At 50.6% G+C, this 26,792-nt stretch overlaps 1 protein-coding gene across 4 annotated transcripts in view; it reads left to right on the forward strand.

Moving 5' to 3' along the window:
• Positions 1–26,792, forward strand: part of CACNA1B (calcium voltage-gated channel subunit alpha1 B) — a 211,157-nt gene that overhangs the window by 116,544 nt on the left and 67,821 nt on the right. For all 4 annotated transcript variants that reach the window (XM_058302830.1, XM_071217146.1, XM_058302829.1 and 1 more), the window contains 7 exons: positions 2,045–2,869; positions 3,546–3,763; positions 21,321–21,444; positions 22,973–23,102; positions 23,391–23,450; positions 24,223–24,329; positions 25,745–25,841. In XM_058302830.1, coding sequence (XP_058158813.1) covers positions 2,045–2,869; positions 3,546–3,763; positions 21,321–21,444; positions 22,973–23,102; positions 23,391–23,450; positions 24,223–24,329; positions 25,745–25,841 — 1,561 coding nt within the window. The remainder of the gene's footprint in view (positions 1–2,044; positions 2,870–3,545; positions 3,764–21,320; positions 21,445–22,972; positions 23,103–23,390; positions 23,451–24,222; positions 24,330–25,744; positions 25,842–26,792) is intronic.

Genomic DNA, 26,792 nt, shown 5'->3' on the forward strand with positions numbered 1-26,792 from the left:
GGGCAAGGCCAGTGGGTCCACGTGCTGGGCAGAGCGAGGACCAGCAGGCACAGGCGGTTCCAGGAGGGGCTGATGCCAAGGTACAGCTGTGGAGGGGAGGCAGGGCCTGCAGACTCGGGGAGCAGTGGGATGCTGCAGAGAGACATACAGCAGCACCCAGCGGTAGAGGCAGCGGGAAGCAGACACCACAGCCTGTGGGGCGTGAGGGCACCGAGAGGCAGGTGGCCCAGCGAGCAGGCTGGGTGCCGCAGCGTGGCTGACCTGCGGCCGGCCTGCACTGTGCACCCCCAAGCTACTCGGGAGCCTTTCCATCCCATGCGCCCTTCGGTGCAGCGGCCGGCGGGCCTCTGGGTATCAGGTGGCGGCCAGGAGAGGAGCTCAGTGAGGGCGGAGGCAGAGCTGTGCCGCTGGGCCATCCCCGCCTGCACCCTCGGACCCGGGGGTCCCAGCCCCGCCTGCTCCCAGCCCCTTTCCTGACGGGTTGTTGCCGGTCCCAGGTCTTGGGGCTGCATCCCTGTGGACCACCTCCCCAGGTGCACCGTGCCTGAGGCAGCGACTGGTGCCCAGCCCGGGGCTTCCGCAGCTTGGTGAACCATCCTCGGGGTTGCCGCCCCTTTCCCAGGTTCTGTGTGGCTGAGTCGGACCCTTTGTTTTGGTCCCCACTGGGGACAGGCAGGCCCTGGGCTCTGGGTTGGAGCCAGAGCCAGAGAAGATGGGTCAGGTGCAGGGGTCTCTGAAGCAGGGCCGGAGGCGCAGATCCTGGCCTGGGGTGGCACATGCCTGCCAGGGCTGCGGTCAGCAGATGGCCAGGGAGGCTAGCCCTTGACACCCGCACACCCCCAGGGGACGAATGGGTCCACGCACTCCCGTGGTCTAAAAACACGCAAGGCACTGTCCCCCCAAATGGCTCTCCACACCCGACTGCCCCTGCTCCATCACTTGCTAAGGGACCCTGCGCACGCCGTGTCCCCTTCTAGGCTCAGTTTCCCACCCTGTGAAAAGGGGACGGCAGCGGGGCCTGGGTCTCACGTGAGGGTGGGAGGAGGGGAGCCTGGGAAACCCCCAGGCAGGGCTGCTGCTCTGTGGCTGAAGGATGGGACACCGACCGTGGTGGCGGGCTGGGTCGCCTACTTTGGGGACTTATTCAGTTGGAACCAGAACACTAAGTGCTTCCTGTGCCCACTGTGGGGCTGGAGGGTAGGCCTGGAGAGCCACTGGTGCAGGTGGCTCCCCATGGGCCAGAGAAAGGGGCATTGGTGACCCCAATCCCAGCCCTGAGGTCTTGGCTCCTGAGAGCAAATGGTCCCTGAGCAAGGGGCAGCTGCCGGCCCGAGCTGGGCACCGGGAGCGGTGAGGCCCCATGCTTGCGCCGAGGGCTGGGCACCTCTTGCTGCCCCAGCTCCTGTCTCCTCCACGCCAGGACCCCCTCTCGGGTTCCCTCATGATGCCCGTTCCCCCCAGCATGTGGCTGTCCTGGAGGGTGTGGGGGGGAGGTGCCCCTGGAGAAGCGGCCGGGTCCTTGGCCTCCAGGCCCCGGCTTATGTGGCCCTTCTGCTCCGCGCTCGCTGCCGGCTGGGAACGGGCTGCCCGGCGGTTGAGAGGCCTCCTGCCTCAGTCGTTCTGCTCCGTTTGACGCCACCTCCTTGCCCCACTTGGGCCTTTGTGGGCTGAGGTTGGCCCTGCCCGCCGGCCACCCGGGAGCCAGCCCGTGGCCTACTGCGGCGCCTGCCAGCCCAGTGCCCTGCACCCCTGGGCCTCAGACCCTGGTCAGCCTGCTTGAGCGCCCTTGTGGGCCTCTGCATGGGCAGGCGGTGTCGGCCTGGGTCGAGCCGAGTCTCCTGCCCCAGAGCCAGGGGTGGTCCTCTCCACCTTCTGCACCAGCTCTGAGGTGGGGTCCTGAGGGCCCCCTGCCGCCCCGCCCCTCCTGCCTGGCGCCCGCGCTGCCTCCCTCCATTGCTATGTGTCCATCTGGGGCTTCCTCTCCGCTAGGCAGAGAGGTGGGCAGCGGCCGCAGGGTGCCGGCTAACCGCCCGTCTCCCCACAGCAGGCAGCAGAACTCGTCCAAGGCGCGGTCCGTGTGGGAGCAGCGGGCCAGCCAGCTGCGGCTGCAGAACCTGCGCGCCAGCTGCGAGGCGCTCTACAGCGAGCTGGACCCTGAGGAGCGGCTGCGCTTCGCCACCGCGCTCCACCTGCGCCCCGACGCCAAGACCCACCTGGACCGGCCCCTGGTGGTGGAGCCGGGCCGCGAGGGCCCGCGGGCGGGCAAGCCCCGGCCCTGCCCCGACGGCCCTGACGCCGTGGAGCCCGCCCGGCCCGGGGGTCCGGACGCGCCCCGCAGGCACCACCGCCACCGCGACAAGGACAAGGACAAGACCGCGGCCCCCGCGGCGGCGGAGCAGGACCCGGGCGCGGGCCCGAAGGCGGAGGGCGGGGAGCCCGGGGCCCGGGAGGAGCGGCCCCGGCCGCACCGCAGCCACAGCAAGGAGGCCGCGGGGTCCCGGGATCCCGGCAGGGGCGAGCGCGCGCGCGGCGCGGGCCCGGGCCCCGAGGGCGGCCGGCGCCACCACCGGAGGGGCTCCCCGGAGGAGGCGCCCGAGAAGGAGCCGCGGCGCCACCGCGCCCACCGGCACGCGCCCGAGCAGGGCAGGGAGGCCGCGGGCGCCGGGGCGAAGGCCGAGCGGCGGGCGCGGCACCGCGGCGGCTCCCGGGCGGGCGCCAGGGAGGCGGAGAGCGCGGAGGAGCCCACGCGGCGGCACCGGCCACGGCACAAGGTGCTGTCCGCGCACGACTCCTTGGAGAAGGAGGCCCTGGAGAAGGAGGGCGAGGCGCCCGGCAAGGAGCAGGATGCCCGCCGGAACCACCAGCCCAGGTGAGTGCGTGGGCGCCGGCGAGCCGGGTCCCCAGATGGGGGCAGAGGGCTGGTGGGCGCTGCCCACACAAGGGTGGAGTCCTGGGGCCAGAGCCCCCTGCCCACGGAGTGGTCTGTAGGCCCCTTGCCGGCTTGAGGGCTTGGTGGGCCATCATTTAAGCGACCCAGGAGCAAAGGGGGCAGAGCGGGGCAGAGCGGGGCAGGCGGGAAGGGGGAGGCAGAGCGGGGCAGGCGGGAAGGGGGAGGCAGAGCGGGGCAGCCCAGGAGGCCAGCGCCCCCGCCGCCCCCAGCCGCGGGCCCTGACTCTGAGTACTGGGGTGAAGGAGCCCCCCCGGATGAAGCTGCACAGCTGGGGGGGCGGGCTCAGCCTCTGAGCGGGGCTTTGGGCCTGGTGGGCCTGGGCAGGGTGGCCCAGGGACGCGTCCTGCTCCAGGCGTCTGCATTCTGCAAACGTCCACTCCCCCACCATTCGATGATGCCACCCTTGCCTGGCATCGTGCCAGGGACTAACAGGTGAGCCAGTCCCGTCTGCACTTCCCAGACCTGATGGCACGAACACCAGAGGAGCAGAGGGGGTGGTCAGGGACTGGCTCAGTCCGGGCTAAGCAGCTGGGGTTTTGCACATTGAGTAGGAGTCAGGCTGTGTCAGACTCTGGGATGTCGCTCTTGGTTGCAGGGAGCTGCACTGCGGTGTGGAGGCCAGTGGGATGACGGGCATGGGCCCTGTGCACGCACTGCCCAGCACCTCTCTCCAGAAGGTGGTGGAGCAGCCGGAGGATGCTGACAACCAGCGGAACGTCTCTCGGATGGGCAGCCAACCCTCGGGCCTGAGTGCCACCGTGCACACCCCAGTGACGCTGACGGGCCCTCCTGGGGAGAGCACGGCGGTTCCCAGTGAGTGTCTCCCTGTCCAGCGGGGCCAGGCCTGCCTGCGCCTACGCCCCTGCCCCCCTGCTCCGGCAGCCACCTGGGGACCCAGTGTGCTAGTGTGGACCATTCCTCCAGCCGGAGAGAAGGTCCTCTGCTGCCAGCCTGTCTCGCAGGTGCCCCAGAGGTGACTCGGGCTCTGCTCAGCGCTTCCCAGAGTGTCTGCGGGTCACCAGCTAAACGCCAGGTCTGTGTTAAAGTGCAGGAGGGGACAGCAGGAGGGGACAGCGGATGCCTGGTGGGGGTCCAGTCTAGTTGAGGACAGAATACAAAACAGTCACAGGTCTTTGTAGTTGTGTAGAATTACAAAGTTGTCTAAAGTTGTAAAAAAACCCTCCCTTTTTCTCCTTCCCAAATCAATTTTTTAAATTATAGAAGTTGTAGGTTTATAGAACGATCATACAGAAAATATAATTTCCTATATACCTGCCCCCATTTTTAACATTTTGCATTAGTGTGGACCTTTGTTACAATTGAGAGAATATTATTATAATTGTACTATTAGCTAAAGTCTATGGTTTAAATTGTGGTTCATCATGTTATACAGTTTGCTGGATTTTTTAAAAAAATTTAATTCTAGAACATATATAAAATATAAAATTTCCCCTTTCAATCATCATTCATTCAAATGTGTAATTCAGTGCTGCTAAATATGTTCATAGTCTATCTATTCATCAGTTAATGAACATTTGGTTTGCTTCAATCTTTTGACAATTGTGAATAATCAGCTACGAACATCAGTATGCAAATACCTGTTCAAGTCCCTATTTTCAGTTTTTGGGGTATATAAGCTCACTGGGTCATACAGTAATTCTGTACTCAGCTCCCTGAGGAACTGCCCACCTGTCCTCCACAGCAGCTTCATCATTTTACATTCCTACCAGCAATGAATAAAGCATTCCTATTTCTCCAAATCTTCTCCAACACTTGTAATTTTCTGTTTTTTTTAAGTAGCCTTTCTAGAGGGTGTGAAATGGTATCTCAGTGTGGTTTTGATTTGCATTTCCCTAAGAGCTAATGATGTTTAGCCTCTTTTCATGTGCTCTTTGGCCATTTGTTCATCTTCTTTTGGTGAAATGTCTAGGCAAGTCTTTTGCCTGCTTTTAATTTGGTCATTTGTCTTTTTATTGCTGAGTTGTAGGATTTCTTTAAATATTCTGGATGTTAAGCCCCTATCAGATACATGGTTTCTAAATATTTTCTCCCACAGAGTAAGTTGTCTTTACACTTTCATGATAAAGTACTTTGATGCACAAAAGTTTTAATTTTGATGTGCTCCCACTGATATAATTTTTTTTTTTATTGCTTGTGCTTTGGATGTAAGTAAAATCTAAGAAACTATTGTCTAACACAAGATCCTGGAAATGATTTTCTGTATTTTTTCTAGTTTCATAGTCCTAGTTCTTGTATTTTGGTCTTTGATACATTTTGAGTTGTTTTTTGTATGTGGTGTGAGATGTAGAGGTGCTCCTTCATTCTTTTGCATAGGGATATCCAGTTCTCCCAGCACCATTTGTTGAAGAGAATCTTCTTTCCCAATTGAGTGGACTTGGCAGCCTGGTCAAAAGTCAATTGCGCATAGGTGGGAGTATCTATTTCTGAACTCTCAGTTCGATTCCCTGTGTCAATGTGTTTATCCTTGTGTCAATGCCATGCTGTTTTGACCACATAGCATTGTAATATGCTTGTCAGGAAGTATGAGTCCTCCAACTTTGTCCTTTTTAAGATGGTTTTGGCTATTTGGGGTCCTTCCCCATCCAAGTAAAAAAAATTGATAATTGGCTTTTCCATTTCTGCAATGACGGATGTTGGTTGATTTGGATTGCATTGAATCTATGAATCATTTTGAGTAGAACTGACATCTTAATGATATTTAGTCTTTCATTCTGTGAACGCAGAATATCCTTCCATTTATTTAGGTCTTCTTTCATTTCTTTTAGCAATGTTTGTAGTTTTCCATGTATAAGTCATTTATATCCTTTGTTAAATTTATTCATAGACAGTTTATTCTTTTAGTTGCTACTGTAAATGAAATATTTTCTTGATTTCCTCCTCAGATTGCTTGTTATTAGTGTATAGAAACACTACTTATTTGTGTGTGTTGATCTGTACATTTGGCTGAATTCATTTATTAGCTGTAGTAGCTTTGTTGAAGATTTTTCCGAACTTTATATAGGATCATGTTGTCTGCAGATAGTGAAAGTTTTACTTTTTCCTTTACAATTTGAATTCCTTTTATTTCTCTTTCTTGCCTAACTACTCTAGCTAGAACTTCTGGTACAATTTTGAATAACAGTGGTGACAGCAGGCATCCTTGTCTTGTTCCTGATCTTACTGGGAAAGCTTTCAGGTGATTCTTGATTCTATTCACTTTTCTATTCTGTTTCCTTTATTTCTGTTCTCATCTTTACAATTTCCTTCCTTCTACTACTTTTGGTTTAGTTTGTGCTTATTCTAATATCTTTAGGTGAGAAGTTAGAGTATTGATTTGTGATCTTTCCTCTTTTTAGATTTGGGCATTTAGACAGAAATTTCCTACTAAGCAATGAATTCATTGCATCCCTTAAGTTTTGGTGTATTGTGTTTTCATTTTCATTCATATCAAGGTTTTCCTAATTTCCCTGTGATTTCGTCTTTGACTCATTGTTTGTTTACTGGTGTGATGTTTAATTTCCACATATTTGTAAAATTTCCAGCATTTCTTCTGTTACTGATTTCTAGTTTTATTCCATTTTGGTCCCAGAATATGATTTCTGTATTCTTAAATCTTTTAAGATTTGATTTGTGGCCTAACCTTGTTGGGTGGATGGTTCTATATATGTCCACTAGGCCTAATTGGTTAATACTATTGTTCAGGTCCTCTATTTCCTTATTGATCTTCTGTTCAGATGTTCTATCCATTACTGAAAGTGTATATTGAAGTTTCCAACTCTTATTGTAAGGCTATAAATTCTGACAATTTTTACTTCATATATTTTAGGGCTCTGTTGTAAGGTGCATATATGTTTAAATAATTATATCTTCCTGCTGGATTGAACCTTTTATCAATCTGTAATATCCTTCTTTGTCTCTAGTAATATTTTTTAATCTAAAGTCTATTTTGTCTGACAATAATATAGCCATTCCAGCTCTCTTTGCTTACTGTTTGCATTGATATCTTTTCCCATCCTTTTACTTTCAACCTTTTTCTGTCCTTGTACTTAAAGTGAATCTCTTGTAGACAGCATATAGAGCTATGATCTTTTTTATCCAGTTTGTGGATCTCTGCCTTTTAATAGGGGAGTTCAATCTACAGATATATAAGTTATTAATTGAGAAGGAAGAATTTACTTCTGCCATTTTTATTTTCTCTAGATCTTATGTTTTGTTGTTCTTCAATTGCTCCATTACTTTTTTTTATATTTAGATGTGTTTTTATGGTGTACCCTTTTTTTTTTTTAAAGATTTATTTTTATTTATTTTAATTCCCTCCCCTCCCGCGGTTGTCTGTTTTCTGTGTCTTTTTGCTGCGTCGTGTTTCTTTGTCCGCTTCTGTTGTCGTCAGCGGCACGGGAAGTGTGGGCGGCGCCATTCCTCGGCAGGCTGCTCCCTCCTTCGCGCTGGGTGGCTCTCCCTATGGGTGCACTCCTTGCGCGTGGGGCTCCCCTACGTGGGGGACACCCCTGTGTGGCACGGCACTCCTTGCGCGCATCAGTGCTGCACGTGGGCCAGCTCCACACGGGTCAAGGAGGCCCGGGGCTTGAATCGCGGGCCTCCCATGTGGTAGACGGATGCCCTAACCACTGGGCCAAAGTCCGTTTCCCTGGTGTACCCTTTTGATTCCCATCTCATTTCCTTTTCTCTCTATATTTCTAAATAATTTTCTTAGTAGCTACTTTTCTAATTATCATTAACATATTAAGCTAATAACATCATAGTTCGATTAATACCAACCTACTTTCAGTAGGATACAAGCTCTCTATTTCTATATATATCTTTGTCCCTCCCCCTTTATATTGCTATTGCCCCATATTTATATGTCGTGTCCCTTTTGTGATTTAAAACCATTTTTTGCGTAAGTCATATATGGGGGAGAGGGGAGTAGTTAGGAAGCAAAGTACAGTAGTATAGAGTTATTTATTTACCTATCTAGTTACCTTTGCCATTGTCCTTTATTTCTTTTTATGGCTTCAAGTTACTGTTTACAGTCCTTTTATTTCAGCCTGAAGGACTCCCTTTTAGCATTTCTTGTAAGGCAGGCCTTCTGGTAATGAGCTCTTGTAGCTTTTGGTTATCTGTACATGTCTTAATTTCTCTGTTTTTGAAAGATTATTTTGCCAGATACAGAATTCTTGGTTGGCAGTTTTGTTTTGTTTTGTTTTGTTTTTTCTTTAAGGACTTGAAATATGTGATACCATTGCTTTCTGACCTCCATGGTTTCTGATGAGAAATTCACTGTTACTCTTATTGGGGATCCCTCATAAGTGACAAATCATTTCTCTCGTTTTCAAAATCCTCTGTTTCTTTGGGTTTTGACATTTTGCTATAATATGTTTTGGTGTAGATGTCTTGGAGTTTGTTCATATTGGGTAATTTCTATTTTCCTATCTTCTATTTCACTGACTCTTTCCTCTCTTCCTTCCTACTGTTGAGCCATTTATTGAGTTTTCACTTTGTATTGTACTTTTCAATTATAAAATTTCCATTTGGTTCTTCTTTATACCTTCTGTTTCTTTGCTGAGACTTTCTATATTTTGTTTGTTTCAAGTGTATATTTAATTACCCAATACCCAATGAAGCATTTTTATGATGGGTACTTTAAAATTTTTGCCAGATAATTCAAATATCTGTGTCATCTTGGTGTTGGTGTCTATTGTCTTTTCTCATTCAAGTTGAGATTTCTTGGATCTTGGTATGATGACTGACTTTTTAAAAATTGAATCCTATGCATTTTGTTGTTATGGTGTAAGGTGCTGAATCCCATTTAAATCTTCTCTTTTATCTGGTCTACTGTAATACTGCTCCAGTGGGGAAAGGTGGGGTACATGCCTCATTATTACAGGTTGGGATGGAAGTATAGGTTTTTCACTTGGCCTCCATTGACACCTGGTAGGGTATGGCCTCCTCATTACTGCTTGGCTGGGGTGAGAGTTCCAGCTCTCCACTAGACTGCCACTGATAGCACTCTGGCTGGGAGAAGTGGAAGTGCCTCATTACTGCTCCCCACATGTCCTCAATGACACAGTGGGGGTTGGACTCATTACCACCAGGTGGTATTAAAAGTTCTGATTCTCCACCAGACTCACCATGGTGATGGGGGTGGGCTGCCTTACTCCTCGGTAAAAGTTCAAATCCAGGCACCCCACATGGTCTTTACTGACATTTTGGGCAGGGGCACTTGTTATCACAGGGTACAGGTGAAAGTACTTGCTCCCACTTGTCCTTTTCTGGTAGGAAGGTTGGGTGTCTCATTACAGCTTGGCAAAGGGAGAAGTCCAGGCTCTCTGCTGGCATGGATGGAGGTAGGGCTGCAGTTTTCTCTGTGATGTTTGGCTGGAGTAGGGAAGTTATTGTTTATAATTTTGTCTTGTTAAGATTCCCCTTTCCTGGTCCTTTGATAGGAAGAACTGGTGTTTATTGTTATTAGTCTGTGACCGTTAGCATTTCTAGGATGCCAGACTCTTTAGTACCAGCTCTGGAAATTATGGGACAAAAAGAAATTCCAGAGTACTTACTATTGTGTTGTTCCTTGAAACTCAAAGGTCTCTAGCCAATCTGCTGCTGCTTTCCACTTTTCAGAATCTTCTTATATTTGCCTTATAGATGATGTCTGGGGTTTTAGTTGTACTTAGTAAATTGAATGGGGGAAAGTATGTCTGATCCAGAAAACAAAGTCTTTACGTTAATTTTTCTATATGGTGTGAGATAAGGGTTCAAGTTATTTAATTTTTCCTTCTTTCGTTACATTACCATTTATTGAAAAGCCTATTCTTTTTCCATTGAATTATTTTGACACTTTTGTCAAAAATAAATTGATAGGTGCAGTTTAATTTCAGGAAAAAATTCTGGGATTATAATTTTAAGTATTAGTTCTGTTACATTGTTTTATTTGTTTTTCAGACATACCAGTTGCATAACAGTTGGATCTACTTGGTCTGTCTTCTATATCACTATCTCCCTGATCCATTTAAAAACTTGTTTTAGTTTCTTAGGCTGCTCAAAGCAGTGCCATAAAATGGGTTGGCTTAAACAGTGGGAATTTATTCGCTTATAGTTTTGAGGCTGGGAAAATGTCCAAATCAAGGCATCATCAGGCAATGCTTTCTTCCCAGAGATTGGCTGCTGGTGATCCTCTGTCACATGGCAAGGCACATGGTGGCATCTCTAGGTCTTTCCCTTCTCTTCTGGGTTTTATTTATTTAAGATCAATCCTGATTGATGGAAGAAACCCTTTAATTGAAGTAATCTCATCAAAAGGTTCTACTTACAATGGGTTCACACCCACAGGAATGGATTAGATTTAAGAGTGTGTTTTTCTGAGGTACATACAGCTTCAAACCACCTCAGAACTCACTCCTTTCTTCATGTTTTTTCTTGTGGCTTGTGTCATTCCTTTTTTTTTTATCCCTAAGTATACCTTTAGTCATACCTTTTCTCCCTTGGCCTCATCATGATTTCTTTCTTTTTTTAAAAGATTTATTATTATTATTTTTTATTTCTCTCTTCTTCTGCTCCCCCCCCCAGTTGTCTGCTCTCTGTGTACATTCGTTGTGTGTCCTTCTGTGTCCACTGGTATTCTTGTCAGTGGCACCAGGAATCTATGCCTCTTTTTTTTTATTGCATCATCTTGCTGTGTCACCTCTCCGTGTGTGTGGCACTAATCCTGGGCAGGCTGCACTTCTTTCACGTGTGGCGGCTCTCCTTATGGGGTGCACTCCTTGCACGTGGGGCTCCTCTATGCGGGTGACACGCCTGTGTAGCACGGCACTCCTTGAATGCATCAGCACTGCGCATGGGCCAGCTCACCACACAGGTCAGGAGGCCCTGGGTTTGGACCTTGGACCTCCCATGTGGTAGGTGGACGCTCTATCTGTTGGGCCAGATCTGCTTCCCTCATCATGATTTCTGAGATAATTTTGACTTTTTCTCTAATTGCACTCCTGGGATGATTTTGATTTTTCTTCAGTTTCTCACCTGAGTTTGATCAGCTCTCATCTCATATCTTCTAGTTGTCTATCCATTTTTATTTTGAGTTTTTGAATCTGATTTGTGATATTTTTCAATATTAGCAGTTGCTTGCTTAATTATACTTAATTCATGTTGGAGCAATGTCACAGCTTTCTTCTACTTTGCAGTTGATTTTGTGGAGTATTTTATTAGTTGAATATTTTTCATTTTTATATTCTATTTTGTTCTTATGGAAGCTTTGTATGGATGTTGGGTTCCTTTCTCTGATAATGATAAAGCATGTTAAAATTTCCCAAACAGTAATTAAAGGTGAATTTTTGGAAGATGGGAGAGGGTTTTGGGTAGTGTATTGCTTTCTGTCTAGTTCACGAGTGCTCTCTTCTATTAGCACAGTGAAGTACAGTTTCTGTACTCAGTGGTGCCTTGGAGAAAGATGTGTGGTTCTGACTCTTTGAAGATATCATGTCTGTATAAGACCCTTGACCTCAGTCCTTGCTTTTGTTTCTCTCCATCACTAAGCTACCAAAGTATACCTCTCTTTTTTTTTTTTTTTTTTAAAGATTTATTTATTTATTTAATTCCCCCCCCTCCCCTGGTTGTCTGTTCTTGGTGTCTATTTGCTGCGTCTTGTTTCTTTGTCCGCTTCTGTTGTCGTCAGTGGCATGGGAAGTGTGGGCGGCGCCATTCCTGGGCAGGCTGCTCTTTCTTTTCACGCTGGGCGGCTTTCCTCTCGGGCGCACTCCTTGCGCGTGGGGCTCCCCTATGCGGGGACACCCCTGCGTGGCGTGGCACTCCTTGCGCGCATCAGCACTGCGCATGGCCAGCTCCACACGGGTCAAGGAGGCCTGGGGTTTGAACCGCGGACCTCCCATATGGTAGATGGACGCCCTAACCACTGGGCCAAAGTCCGATTCCCTACCTCTCTTTTAAGTACCTCTCTTTTCTCCAGAGGCAGTGCCTCCCCGAGATTGCCACCTCCAAACCCATGCATTTTCTAAGCCTTTTCCTCATGGGTCTTCTCCTAGAGCTGCTGCCTGTCCATGTTCCACCTTACTAGAATCCAGCTGCACTTTCTTCCCTTCCACACAATCCCTCACTCTTCCTGCAGGTCTCCAATACTTGTTTCCCCTACTTTCATGTAAATTCAAGTTGTAGTTTTCTTGTCTCCTATAGCTGTAGGTTTTGGCCTCCATTATTGACTGTCCTGTTTAAGTAGGTTACAGGTAGAAATTTGAGTAGAGGTGGCTGTCATCATCTATAGGATCCAGCCTCTTATTGTCTTTGTAATTACTTCTGGATTTATACTTATGGCCACTTTAATGTTTCTAAACTTCTCTCTCTTCTTTCCTCCTCTTCTCCCCTTCCCTTCCCCTCCCTCCCCTCCCCTCCCTCCCCCTCCCCTCCCCTTCCCTCCCTTCTCTTCTACTCCTTCTTCCCTCCTTCTACTCTCCTCTGTCCTTTCCTCTTTCCTTGAAACACTCCTTTTCCTAAAGGGTTTTCAAATTAAATAGTCTTTCAAAGTCTCCGTTTGGCTTTCTTGATATCCTCTATTGTATCTTTGTTTTCTTATTTATTACTTCCTTCTATTTTCATTATCTTTGTTGTAATATTCTTGAAAAAATGTATTAGTTGAATACTCAGCTCATGATATTTGAGCCTTTCTACTTCGTTAGTGTGTTTAAGACTTTTTCTTATTCTAAAAATTATTTTATTATCTTTTGCAAGTTTTAAAATATTGCATCTTTATACTTCAGTTCTAATTAGGAAGGTGGAACATGGGCAGCCATCAGCCAGAATAATTAGAGGTGTAGGTTTACAGAAAAATCAGGTAAAATTACAGCATTCCCACTTATCACGCTAATGTAAAGTCTTAACAATAGGGGGCTACCTTTGTTATAACTGATGAAAGAATATTAAAATAGAACTATTAACCATAGTCCATAGTGTCCATTGGGCTATATTTTTCTTATATACCCTACAGTCTGTTGTAGTTTAGCCCTGGAATACAAGCCTGGATCAGTTTTTTAAAACCAGTGAATCTAACCTACTATAGTAATTGGCTGAAGCAGGGGCCAGAAACTTTCTGTAAAGGGCCAGGGAGTACTCTGGGCATTCCAGGCCACATACAATATCTTTTGTAATATTCTTTTTTGTTTTTACAACCCTTAAAAATGTAAAAAAAACAACAACCCAAAACAAACACCTTTTTTTGGCACCCTAGGAGCCAAAAAGAAACCGGCCATTTTGCTGACCCTTGGTCTAATAAGCAAAAATCACATCATCATATCACTTGAGGCAGAAGAAGCTTTTGCCAAAAGTCAAAGCTTATTCATGGAAAGTGGATATAGTTCAAGTGATAGGGCTTCTGCCTACCATATGGGAGGATCCAGATTCAATCCCTGAGGCCTCCTGGTGAAAAAGAAAAAGAGAAAGCATGCCTGTGCAATGAGTCGAGTGCCCACACAGTGAGCCAGTACCTGTGCAAGTGAGTCACGCAGCAAGATGATGATGCAACAAAAGAGAGACAAAGGGGAGAGTCAAGGTAAAGTGTAGCAGAAACCAGGAACTGAGGTGAATCCTAGAGGAGAAAAAATGAGAAGACAAAGAGAGAAATAGATACAGAAGATCACAGCGAATGCACACAGACAGCAAAAACAGCAGGTGGGGGAGGGGGAGGAGGAAGAACATTAAAAAAGCCCATTCAGAGGCCTGCGGTTCAAGCCCCGGGCCTCCTTGACCCGTGTGGAGCTGGCCCATGCGCAGTGCTGATGCGCGCAAGGAGTGCCGCGCCACGCAGGGTGTCCCCCGCGTAGGGGAGCCCCACGCGCAAGGAGTGCACCCATAAGGAGAGCCGCCCAGCGCGAAGGAGGGAGCAGCCTGCCGAGGAATGACGCCGCCCACACTTCCCGTGCCGCTGACGACAACAGAAGCGGACAAAGAAACAAGAAACAAGACGCAGCAAAAAGACACAGAAAACAGACAACCGGGGGAGTGGAGGGGAATTAAATAAATAAAAATAAATCTTTAAAAAAAAAAAAAAAAAAAGCCCATTCATGATAAAACAAACAAAAAACTCAAAACTAGAAGTAGAAGGAAATTCCATAACTGATAAAGGTCATCTACAGAAGCCTACAAATAACATCATTCTCAAAGGTCAAAAGCAAAATGCTTTCCCTCATAAACAAGACATGAATATGGGTTATTACAACTCATATTTAACATCATACTGAAAGTGCAGGGCAGTACAATAAGGCAAGAAAAATAAATAAAAGGCATATAGATTGGAAAGGAAGAAATAAAATATTCTTATTTTCATATGGCATGATTGTTTACAAGGAAAATACAAAACAAAACTAGAACTTCTCAGTTTAGCAGGGCTATGGGATATAAAGTATATTTCTATATGCTCGCAACGTACAACTGAAAACCCTAAAGAAAAAACAGCTGTTCATCATTGCTCTAAAATATAAAGTGCTTATATAAAAATACAATGAAACGTACAGGATCTGTAGGCTGAAAAGGAAAAAATACTGACAAATAAATTAAAGAAAACCTCAATAAGTTGAGAGACATTATGTTGATGGATTTAAAGTTTCAATGTAGTAAAGATGATGATCTCCACCAAATTGATGTATAGATCAATGCAACCCTAATGCAATCCCAGCAGAATTTTATAGATAGAGACAAGCTGATTCTAAAATTTATATGGAAAAGCAAAGAAACTAGAATAGGTAATGTAATTTTTGTTTTTTATTTTTAATGCACATCTCTTAGTCTGCCAAAGGGCTCCTGATGCAAAGTACCAGAAATCTGTTGGCTTTTATAATGGGTATTTATTTGGAGTAAAAGCTTACAGTCCTAAGGCTGTGGAAAGATCAACTCAAGGTGTGATAAAAGTCAGCTGCCATGTGTTGAAGCAAGATGGCGGCAGTCTCTGCTGGCCCAGCTTCCCCTCTGGGCTCCCTCTTCCTCTTGAGGCTCCGTGGGCCCAGCTGCTTCCTGATCTCAGCTGCAGCTGGCACAGGGCTTGTCTCTCAGGGCCTCCTCTCTCTCCTGGCTTAGGGCTCTGTTCTTTCCGGGCCTTCTATATCAGTCTCACCTGTTCTGTTTTCTTTAGCGGTCAATTGCAAACTATCGGGTGGAAGACTTATCTCTCCTTGGGGCCCCAGGATAAAAAATGGCAGCGCTCTGTCTTCTGCGTGTCTTCTTGAGTTACTGCCCATTTTATATCAGGCCCAGAAAGGGGGCGGGGACTCAACCTGGGTCACACCCTCTGAGGTAGTCAAATCTAAAAGCCTCTTCTTAACAAGTAATCTAATCAAAGACATCTAAGCAGAATCTAATGCAATCAGAGGGTGTCACACCCAGAGGAATAGATTAGTTTACAAATGTAATCTTTCTCTTTTTGGGATCCATAAAATTTATAATCTCAAACTGTCACAGCACCTCTGCAGTGGATGGTGTGCCAAGGGCTTCAGCATCCACCACCGCACTGGGGCCTCCTGGCACCCCTGTGTAGCAGGACTACTTTTCCAACAGGAATTTGAGGCTCATAGAGACAACATGTGCCTCGTACAGTGGCCCATGGACCAAGAGCAGAACCAGAGTTGGGGCCCAGCCCTGCCTAAGTCCAGTGCCAGGCTACTTCTCACTGTTCTCAAGAGCAGCACTGAGTTTCCAGAGCAGAACCTGTGTGCCCTACCACCACTGAGGCGGAGAGAAAATGGTCCCTGGGGTGGGAACCTTCCCAAGACCACGTGGTCTGGTTAGTTCACGCTCTGAACTGCAAGGCCCTGGTGAGTGGGGCTTGCATTTCCTGGGTTGCCCAGTGCCTGTTGCTGCATGGCCATGGAGTTTTAGGGGCACCATCAGCTAATATAATTTTGGCAAAAAATAGAAAGGAATTCCACTACCTGATTATAAGACTTACTATAAAGTTACAGTCTCAAGATGGTGTGGTACTGATGAAGTGATAGACCCACAGATCAATGGAACAGAATAGAAAGTCTAGAAATAGAACCACACAAAGTTGTGTAGGCAGTTCAATGGAGGAAGATAGTATTTTCAACAAATGGCACTGAGACATTTGGACATTCAGATACAAAATAATGAACTTTGACCCAGACCTCACATATTATACAAATAATAACTCAAACTGTATCAAAGATTGAAATGTAAAATGTAATTGAAATGTAAAATTATCTAGCTTTTAGAAGAAAACATGAGAGAAAACCTTTGTGACTCCAAAAACATGATCCACAAAAGGAAATACTAATACATTGGACTTAATCAAAATTAAAAAATTTTTTGTACTGTAAAAGACACTATTAAGAGAATGAGAAAACAGTCTATAGATTGGAAGAAAATATTTGCACATCACTAATGTGGCATAGGACTTATATAAATATTTAGAGAACTCTAAAAAACAACATCAATAAACAACTCTCATAAATAATGGACAAAAGACTTGAACAGACATTTCACCAATGAGGATATAAGCTCATGAAAAAGTGTTTAACATCAACATCCATTATTGAAATGCAAATTGAAGCTGAAATGAGATACTATTACATACCTATTAGAATGGCTAAAATAAAAAATCTGACAGTACCAAGTGCTACGAGGATACAGAGCAACAGGAACTCTTACACATTGCTGTGGAAATGCAAAGTGGTCCAGTTACTTAGGAAAACAGTATAAGTTTTAAAGTTAAATATACAGCCGTCTCATTCCTGAATATTTACCCTAGAGAAATGAAAACTATGTTCACAAGAAAGCCTGTGCACAACTTTTCATAGCAGCTGTTTTCATAATTGCTAAAAACTGAAACAAATGCCCTTAATGAATGAATCGATAAATTGTAGTATAGCCATAAAATGGAACATTGAATATTCAGCAATAAAAAGGAGCAAACTCTGAGTACAGTAATTTGGATGAATCTTGGAGGCATCATGCTAGTTAAAAGAAACCAGTCTCAAAAGGTCACACTCTATTACTCTGTTCATATAATGTTTATATAATGTTCATATAATGTTTTTTTTTGTCAAAAAGACAAAACCAGCAATTGAGAAGCTAAAATAATGCTAAAATAGCTTGAAAATTTTTAATCTGACAATACCAAGTGCTGACAAGGATGTGGAACAACGGTATTCTCCATTTTTAAAAAGCATGATAGATAAAAGAAAAATTGAAAAGTTGGACACAAAAATTGAAAATGTTTCTTCAAAAAAACACTGCAAAGAGAATGAAAATATAAGCCACAGATTGGGAAAGATATTTGCAAAATACATGTCTTCTAAGGAACTTGTCTCGGAATAAAGAAAGAAGTATCAGAACTCAACAATAAGGAAATAATCTAATTTTAAAAAATAGACAAAATATTTGAAGAGACATTTCACCCAAGGACATTTATGGATAGCAAATAAGTGCATGAAAAGTTGTTCAACATTATTAGTTACCAAGGGAATGGAAATTACAACCACAATGAAATGTCACTATATGCCTATCAAAATGTGAAATAAAAAATGACTGATAATACCAAGTGTTGATGGGGACATGGAGCAACTGGAATGCTCCTTTCCTGCTGGTAGGATAGTCAGTTTGGCAGTTCCTTATAAAATTAAACATACATTTAACATAAAACTTGTCAATCCCACCCTTATGTATTCATCAAGAGAAATGAAAACTTATGTTCATACAAAAAACTACTCCAAGTTTTCAGTAGCTTTAGTCATAACCACCCAAATCTGCAACAACCCAAATGTTCTTCAGTGGTGAATGGATAAATAAACTGTGGTATATCCATACTGTGTGTACTCAGCCGTCAAAAGGAAGACTCCTGATTCACACAATAAAACACATTTTGTTAAGTGGAAAAAGCCAAACTCAAACTTATATGTTGTATATTCCATTTATATGATATCCTAGAAAAGGCAAAAGTATAAGGAGGCAAACAGATCATGCTAAGTTCAGGCAGAGGGGAAGGGGTTCACTCAAAGGGGCAAATTTGGGGTGATAGAACTCTTCTCTGTCTTGATTGGGATTGTGTTTTCACAGCTGTACATGTTTGTCCAAACTCATAGAAAGGAATGAATTTTACTTAAATCTATACCTCATTTTAAAAGATGGAAAAGCATACACACATACCACCCAGAAATCCCACTCCTGGTAATTTACCTTGCATAGATGGAAACCCGTCCACCCAAAAACCTGTTCTGAGTATTTATATAAGTATTAATCATAATCTCCAAAAACTGGAAATAAGCCCAAAAATCTTCTGATGGGTGAATGGATAAACAAGTGGGATACTACGCAGGAATAGAAAGTAACTGTTGATGCAAGCAGTGCCATGGCTAAATCTCACAGGCTTCATCCTCAGTGAAAACCACAGACTCAATGTGATTCTGTTTATATGACATTTGGAAAAGGCAGAGTTGTGGAGTGGCTTCCAGACTGGGGCTGCCCGGGCAGTGGGCAGGATACAGGAGCTGTTCTCTGTGCTGGCTGTGGCCAGAGCTACCCACTTCCTTGGTCACAACCCTCAGAACTGTACATCAAAGTGAAAATACAGCGACTCCTGCTGTGTGGACGTTAAAAAAACATGAAAAACTGCAATTAGAACAGGATAACCTGGATGCCTTGGGTCTTTACTACTCACATTTGAATACTTTATAGAGTTGTTATATTTCCCCCAAGCATACGTAGAACAACCTAAATGCCTCTGCTCTGAGAAGCTCCCTGCTCTCCCATGCACCTGCGTGTGTGCCCTCCGCACGGACCGTTGTGTTGGTTTAGAGCGCCATGTATCTCTAGGGAGTGGAAGCTACGACCACGGTGAAATGTGAAGGCCTCCTGGAGCGTGGGGGCTTCCACAGACCCAGCCCTCCGGCCTGGGGTGGGAGGGCCTGCACCCAGAGCGTGGGGGACAGTGTTCTGGGCTCAGGGCCGTCCCCCGAAGTCCACCAGTGCACGCACGCCTCTTATGGCAGGTGGGTGTTTTGGGGAGAGCTGATGCTTCGCAGGCTGTGAGGTCTCGGGTCTTTTTTCGCTCTAAGTTAGTTGCTGGGCCATCTTTTTCCTTTTATGCTCGCACGTGTGATGCGCTCTGTCTTGGTGTTCACTGCTTCTTGCTAACCGTATTTTAGCAAACCTTCTCATGTCCAGACTTTTTGTGTTTTTTACTTTGGGAAAGCTTTCCTTCTAATCTTTGAGTATCTGCTCTGGCTTACTGTTTCCATGTTGGTCAAGGGCCCGTTACTCACTTTGACTTCCTCTGTTGTCCTCCTGACATTTCGTCTGTTCTTTTGCCATCAATCTGTTCAGGTCAACATATTTTTTTCATCCAATGGCAGTTCAGCATCTGCAGCTGACCAGGCACCGGGCTGGAATTTAGGGATGCAACGATGGCAAAACTCAGCCCAGCCTTCAAGGAGTTCACAGCCATTGGCCTGTCTTAGATTCTGTGTTTAGTTTGAAGCCTGGCATCTGCTTCTTCTTTAAATACGGTGATGGCATGAAAGTCGGATTGGCACCGACTTGGATCTTGGTTCTACCACTCATGCTGTGTGACTGTGGAAGGGCTCTGTGTCAGGCTCAGTTTCTTAACCTGGGGAATTGGGGAGATAGTAGATTCTACCTAGTGTTGTTACCCTAATGAGGCGCCTAGGCTGTGTCTGACACGTGGTGGTTTTAGGGAATATTCTCTTCCTTTTTGTGTTGCTCCCTCTGATTCCGGCCATTTCGCTTGACTGTCTTCTAGTTCAGTGATATAATTTTTGCTACTGCCAAGTCTTTCTTTATAACCTATTTCCAATAATGAGTTTACTTGATCTGTTGTAGTTTTAATTTTGATTCTCTCTCTTTTTTCTTGGTCTGATTTGGTTTGACTGGTGATTTTTCTTTGACTTTGTTGTAGTAAATCTGTATCCTGGGCAGTGCTTCCATCCAGGTTTGGCATCACTATCGTCCTCCTTGTGCCGCAGAATTCTTCACTGGGTCCGCATTGATTGTTTCCTTGTTTGCTCATCCTTGGGTTTGCTTTTTTTGCTATTGTGGAAAGGTCTGGAAAAATGTGGTTTTGAATAATAATTGCTCCTTACTTTAAAAGTAACACATGATCATTGTGAGTTTTTTTTTAAATGTTGAAGGAATGGTGACAATTGACTCATCTGAGATATACAAGCATGTAGTCTTTTTAAAATGAACTTCCCAATCTTCCGTGGTTGTATATTTTATAATTTTTTGGTATTATAAAAGAATTATTCTCATGAATTCAGATTTTTGTGTGCATACTTGGTTTCCTTGGGAGATAATGCCTTAGAAATTAAATTAATAGATCAAAGAGTACTTTTAGGGATTTAAATAAAATTTGCCAAATTGCTTTCTCAGGGGATTATATAATTGATGCTTTCAGCAGAGAAATGCTGAGGTGCTGTGTGGGTGGCGCTGCGTGGAGCTGGCACTGGCAGTGCCGGCCACTGTGCTCCACGGACCTTCCAAGTGGCCGGCACACGTGTTGGGGGGCTGGGTCCCCAGCAGGTGCTGGTCTGAGCGGGCTCTGGTGGCCATCGCAGTCCACCCCGAGGCTCTTTAACATCCACTCTGCTTTTATATTTCTTTAAAGAAATGAAAACGGGACACGGTAGCAGGAGGTGGCTGCAGGTCCCTGCACGGTCCCTGGGTTTCTAGAAATGGTCACAGGGACAGTCACCTATAGGAATTAAAATGTGCATTCAGGTAGTTAAAATGAAAAATTACTGTGAGAAAGATGCTAAGCAGAGAAAAAAAATCTACCATTTTACCCACAGGAGTCTGGGTGGCGGAGAGCAGGGCCTGGGGCCGCCGAGACCCCAAGGTGGGCCACAGGGAGTGGGGAGGGAGACGGAGTCCCTGGGGGAGCGGGGGCAGCTGTCCCCTGAACTCCCTGGCATGGTGGGCCCTCCTCAAGGGTCCTAATGGACAGAGGGCAGGCTGCCCGCAGGCCCCGCAGTCCTGCAGGGGTGGCGCGGCTTGGCTGGCAGGCGCCTCTGCTCTGTGCGTCCTGGACCCTGCCTCCGGGGGGGGTGGCATGTTGCCAGTGAGTGCAGGTCACGTCCTTGTGGGCCCCCTGGAGGCAGAGCGTCCTCGGCCCAGGTGCCCAGAGCCTACTGTCCCCACGTGCAGGCTCTGTCCTCTGTCCGGGCAAGGGCTCCAGGGGCCGGTTGGGGTCTCTGGCAGCTGACTGTCCATCCCGATGGCCGGTGGGCAGTCCTGGCCATTACCCTCCCAGGCTTGATTGATGATTACAGGGTCCCAACACGAGACCCTGTGGGCCAGGGGTTGGGGACCATGTCCCTCCAAGTGACCCGTGTCCCGGCAGGTGGTAACGTGGACCTGGAGAGCCAGGCGCAGGGGAAGAAGGAGGATGCGGACGACGTGGTGAGGAGTGGCCCCCGGCCCATCGTCCCCTACAGCTCCATGTTCTGCTTGAGCCCCACCAACCTGTGAGTGTCCCTGTGCCTCTGAGCCCGTGACCGCGCAGAGCACCAGGCCTGGACCAGGGCCGGCCCTGCCCGCCCGCCTGCCCTTCTGGGGCGCTGGGCCACCCGGGGCCCAGAGCCTCCTGCTCACACGAACATGCTCATGCTTGCGTCACACACCTTGGGCCCGCCCTGCGCGGGCCGCCGCCTGGGGCGCTGGCAGGAGAGGGCCCTGCTCTCTCAGGGTTGGCTGTGGGGGGTGAGCCGCGGCCGGGTGAGCGCCACGGGCAGGGCAGCTGGCGAGTAGGAGGGGCGTCTCTCCAGACTCGGGCCCAGAGCTCTCCTGGGAGGCTCTCGGCCCCTCTGGACCAGAAAGGAGGGAGGCAGGCATTGAGAGGCCCTCGCGGAGCAGGAAGCAACCGGGACCGCCGCGGGCAGGGCTGGGGAGGGGGCTGTGTGCCACTACAGCCTCGGGCTGCAGAGGGCGGGGGCTGCTCCTCGTGGGCCGTGGAGAGGCTGGGGGAGATTCCTGAGGTGGAAACTCCAGGTTAGGTGAAAAATTAGGTGTGGAAGGTGAAAGCTGAAATGATGAGGAGGGTGGGGGGCGGGGCTGCCGGGTGGCTCGCGGGCAGGCAGGTGCGGGGTGGGCAGCCGGTGGCTCACAGGTGGGCAGGCGCGGGGCGGGGGCAGCCGGTGGCTCGCAGGCAGGCAGACGCAGGGGAGGGCGGTGGCAGCCGGGTGGCTAGTAGGAGGGCAGGCGCGGGGGGCAGGGGCAGGCAGTGGCTCGCAGGCCGGCAGGCGTGGGAGCTGAGCTGGGAGAGCTGAGTTTGAGATGGAAATCAGGACAGCCGGGCAGTACCAGCATGGTGAGGGAGGGGTGTGCTTCAGTTCGGGGAGCGAAGTGGTCAGCCCTGAGGGCAGTGCCAGGAGGTGGCCAGTGGGCCAGAGCTGATGGGCAGGGAGAGGAGGAGAGAGGGCGTAGGTGGCACGGGCTGGGGGTGGGCACCGGAGGGGCATCCTGGGAACATGGCAGTGTTGGTTGGAGGGTGAGACCAGGAGACCCTCAACACTGCCGAGCGAGTGAGCAGAGGGGGACGGCGATTGCAACAGGCGTGCACACAACTGTGCCCCCCGCAGTCCCGGGCCCGGGCGAGGGGTCTCTGACGAGAGGCCTGCCCTTCAGGAGTTTTGGTCCCGCATTCCCCAGACCGTGCCAGGCTTGCGCCCCCAGGGGATGCGAGTGAAGGGCCAGGCGGTCAGCAGCCTCAGCCCCGGAGCTCTGCGGCACTGCGCGCCCCTGCTGGAGCGCATGAGAGCAGCCACAGCTGAGCGTCCGCTGATGGGGCGGCTGTGTCCCAATGAAGCTTTATTTATAAGAACAGTGGTCGCCTGACGTGGCTGCGGCCGAGCTTAGCTGCCCCCAGCCGTACGTGTCTGCAGCCTTGGCACGCCTCCTCCAGGGCGCCGGCTCTTAGCGAAGCACAGCTGTGGGCGCGGCCTGCGGGCACCCAGCCCGGCCAGGCGGGGCCGGTGACCACCTCTGCTTGCCCAGGCTGCGCCGCTGCTGCCACTACATTGTGAGCCTGCGGTACTTCGAGATGGTCATCCTCGTGGTCATCGCCCTGAGCAGCATCGCACTGGCCGCTGAGGACCCCGTGCGGACGGACTCACCCAGGAACAACGTGAGGCGCCTGAGGGGCCAGGGGCGCGGGCTGACCGTGGGGACAGTCCTGGAGCAGGGAGCGTGGCCAGCGGCTGGAGCAGCCCCTCCTGCGGCTGCCAGCAGGCGTGGCAGGTGCCCACGGCCAGGCCGGGGCGCGGAAGCGCAGACGGAGGCCCCTCCCTGGGACCTCTGCCCACGGCCCCGGCCGCGCCAGCCCTCGGCGCCCTGCGGGGAACTCGGGGCTCCGGGCAGGACCCGGGCCGGCAATTCCAGCGCGGCCTTTGAACAGGCTTCCCTTTGCTTCCAGGCTCTGAAATACCTGGATTACATTTTCACAGGCGTCTTCACTTTTGAGATGGTGATAAAGGTGAGCCCCGCAGTTGTCCCGCCACCCCAATGCATGGCTTATCCTCTCGTGGGGCCGAGGCTGTGCTCGTGCGCGGGGAGCAGGCGTGTGCGGTGGGCGCCGGCACTCCTGTGCGCTTTGGAGAATGAGGCCATTGCTGTGCCCGGGTGTGCTGTCAGGACACAGCCCTCAGGCTCACGCACAGGCTGCCACGGCTGGGGAGCGGGGAGCGGGGAGCCGGGCCGGGACCGAAGGTCTCGGGTGTGGCCGACCCGATCAAGGACCCACCCTTCCTGGCCACCACCATCTGAGCGGGGCCTGCAGCACTCCCTCCATGGGCCTGTGCGCGTGGCCTGCTTGTGCTGGGGAAGCCATGGTCCAGACCTGTGCAGCGTGGCACGGCGCTGCGTGGTGGCCTCTGCTGCCCGTGGTCCTGCCACACTCTGGCGAGGCATTTTAGGGCATAGGGGGTTTTGCCAAAACCCAGCCCGGGTGGCAGGGCCAGGGCAGGCCTGTCCGAGCCCACTGGCCTCTGGCCCCTGACCGCCGTCCTCCGTTCTGGGCAGCGTGTGCATCCTGGGCTGCAGCGCCGTTCTGCCCAGGGACCAGGCGCAGGTGAGGTCTCGCCAGGCGGGGGCTGTGGGGGCTGCCTGTGCCGAGTCATGGGCTGCGCCCGTGGAGGCCTCCAGTGGGTCCCTTCCCCTGGCAGGTGTGGCTGGGCCGACGCACTGGGGCACAGCTCTGAGTCTTTTCTGGAACGTTCCTCACCCTAAGGTGTATTTCTCCCCTAAAGATGATCGACCTGGGGCTGCTGCTGCACCCCGGGGCCTACTTCCGGGACCTGTGGAACCTTCTGGACTTCATAGTGGTCAGTGGGGCCCTGGTGGCCTTTGCCTTCTCGTAAGTACTGCGTCTGCTCCGGCCTCCAGCTGGGCTGTGGCCCCCGAGGCCGAGGGGTGGGTGTGCAGCCGAGGGGAGCCCAGAGGGCCCGTCTGTGCGGCGCAGGAGGTGGGCCTCCACGCGTCCCCGACGAGCTCTGGCCTCCGCGGGCACCTGCCTCGTGTCCTCGGGTGCGCCTGTGCCTGTCCGAGTTGGCCCGGCCTGGAGTCCCGCCCTTTCCGGCGCTGCTGCGCGGCTTTGTTAGTGCGCTTCCAGGCGGCGTCCCCGCGGTGGAGTTAGGGTCTGAGCCGCCCCTCGTGCGCAGCGTTCCTCCATGTGGCTTAGCCGCGTGGGGCAGCAGTTGAGGGCTCAGGGTGGCTGGTGGGGCGGGCTGGGAGCCTGGGGGGCCCCCGTCGGCAGCGCGAGGCAGGGGAGCGAGCCTGGCCCTGAGCCCCCTGAGCGTGCTGACTGTGTTCTCTTTGTCTCCCGTCGCTGGACCTGCGTAGGAGCCTCTCGGGGTAATGCCTTCCCTCGTCCTGGCCCACTGCCCGTGCCCGCTCGCGGCGCCTCGGGCCCGCCCGCCCTGCACCCCGCAGGCTGCATGCGCCAGGGCCGCCCTGCCCGCCTTCCTGCCTTGCGGCTGGGAAGGCGGTGCGTCCGTGCAAGGGTCGGAGGCTGATGCGGGGCCCGGGTGTGCTCTGGGATGTTGGGCATTGGGCACCAGAGGTGCCTTCCCACGTGGCCCCCCTCGCACCCCACTTTCTTTCTTCCCATCAAGCTTCACCCTCTGGGCTCCTCAGGGGAACCTCATTTTATGATGAGGGACGTGAAGACTGTCAGAGCTCAGCCCCGGTCTGTGGAGGGGAGTGCGCTGCAGCAGGAGGGGCTCAGGGGGCGTGCGGCCTCCAGCCGGCGGCTGCCTGGGCACGGAGCTGGGGGAGGGAGGGGGCGGCTCGGGCACCCAGGCACCCCCGGAGGCTGTTCCCCGGCAGGCAGCGCGTCCTGTTGACTTGTTTGTTGGGGGAACCTGTGAACCCTCCCGACAGGGCGCTGTGGGTCTCTGCTGCCCCCCACTCCCGCCGGCCCCCTCCTGTCCATTTCCTGCACATCCAGGTGGAGCGCCCACCTCCTGGGCTGTGTGAGGGCGGGCAGGGTGCTCGGGGCGATGGCCGGGGGCTGGCTGTGCCCCTCCCGGGAGCCCCATGGACTCTGGTGCAGCCGGCCCTGCTCTGGCCCCGGCCCCTCCCACGCTGGGAATGGGGGCAGCGGCCCCCAGGTCTGTGGGAGAAGCGCAGCGGCCTCACGGGGCCTGGTGCAGCCGGCGCCCGCTCTGGGGCCCTCGGCCAGCGTGCAGGGTGTGACCAAGCAGGTGGTGAGCTGCCGGCGCTGTGCGCCGAGCGCCCCCTGCCGCCTGCATCTGCGGCTTCTCCTTCTAGAGGATCCAAAGGGAAGGACATCAACACCATCAAGTCCCTGCGCGTTCTGCGCGTCCTGCGGCCTCTCAAGACCATCAAGCGGCTGCCTAAGCTCAAGGTTGGAGCCTGGAACAGACCGAGGGGCTCGCGTGCGTGCGTGTGCGTGTGCGCACGGGCATGTCTCCTCATGCATGTGTGTCCGTGTGTGCCGTGAGCATGTGTCTGTGTAGTGTGCATGCATGCATGTGCACGTCAGCATGTGTGTGCACATGTGTGTATACGTACAAGTGCCTTTGCACAGGTACGTGTCCATGTGCACGTGCGGGTGAATGCGTGTTGATGTGAGTGGGCTTGTGGCTTGGGCGTGTGTGTTCTGGGAACATGTGTGAATGTACATGTGCGTGTAGCATGTCAGGACTGAATGCATGTGCATGTGGGGGCTGCGTATTGTGTGTGCGTGTGGATATGTGCGCATTTACGCGCGAGTGTGTGCATCCACGTGTGTGCATGTGTGAGCGGTTGCATTGTCATGGCTGAGTGTGCATGGGCCTGGCCTTCTCCCGCTGCAGCTTCCCGCTCGGGCTGGGGTAGGCAGAATGCAGGGTCCCTGTCTCATCTCGGCCCGCGGCCCTGCGGGGCAGGCCCTTTCTGCTCCGGGTCCCCTCTGTAAGTTCCTTTCCTTGAGTGTTCCAGCCACGGCACAGCGAGAGCCAGGGAGAGAGAGCACAGAGCAGGGAATGCAGGGTCCCCGGGAAGCCTGGGGGCAGGGAGCCTGGGACCCCCACGTGGACAAGCGCGCGGGGAGCGAGTCACTGTCGAGTTTCTGTCCGTGCTGTGCAGAACGCTTCCTACACTTGAGCTCATCTGACCCTTCAGGGCTTGGCGCGGTGTGTCGTGCTGATGCTTCAAGATTGAGTCTTGGGGACATTACGCAATGTGGGAACACACAGAAAATACTTTGCTCACTGCTTGTGTGTGAGGGGGGTTGGGAGGGACCTGGGAAGACAGCGGGGGCCTGTGGGTCCAGGGGAGGCGAGTGCAGGCACAGGTGCCTTTACGTTGTGGGTGG

Source organism: Dasypus novemcinctus, chromosome 8 (genome assembly GCF_030445035.2).
Source record: "Dasypus novemcinctus isolate mDasNov1 chromosome 8, mDasNov1.1.hap2, whole genome shotgun sequence".
Classification (NCBI taxonomy): domain Eukaryota; kingdom Metazoa; phylum Chordata; class Mammalia; order Cingulata; family Dasypodidae; genus Dasypus; species Dasypus novemcinctus.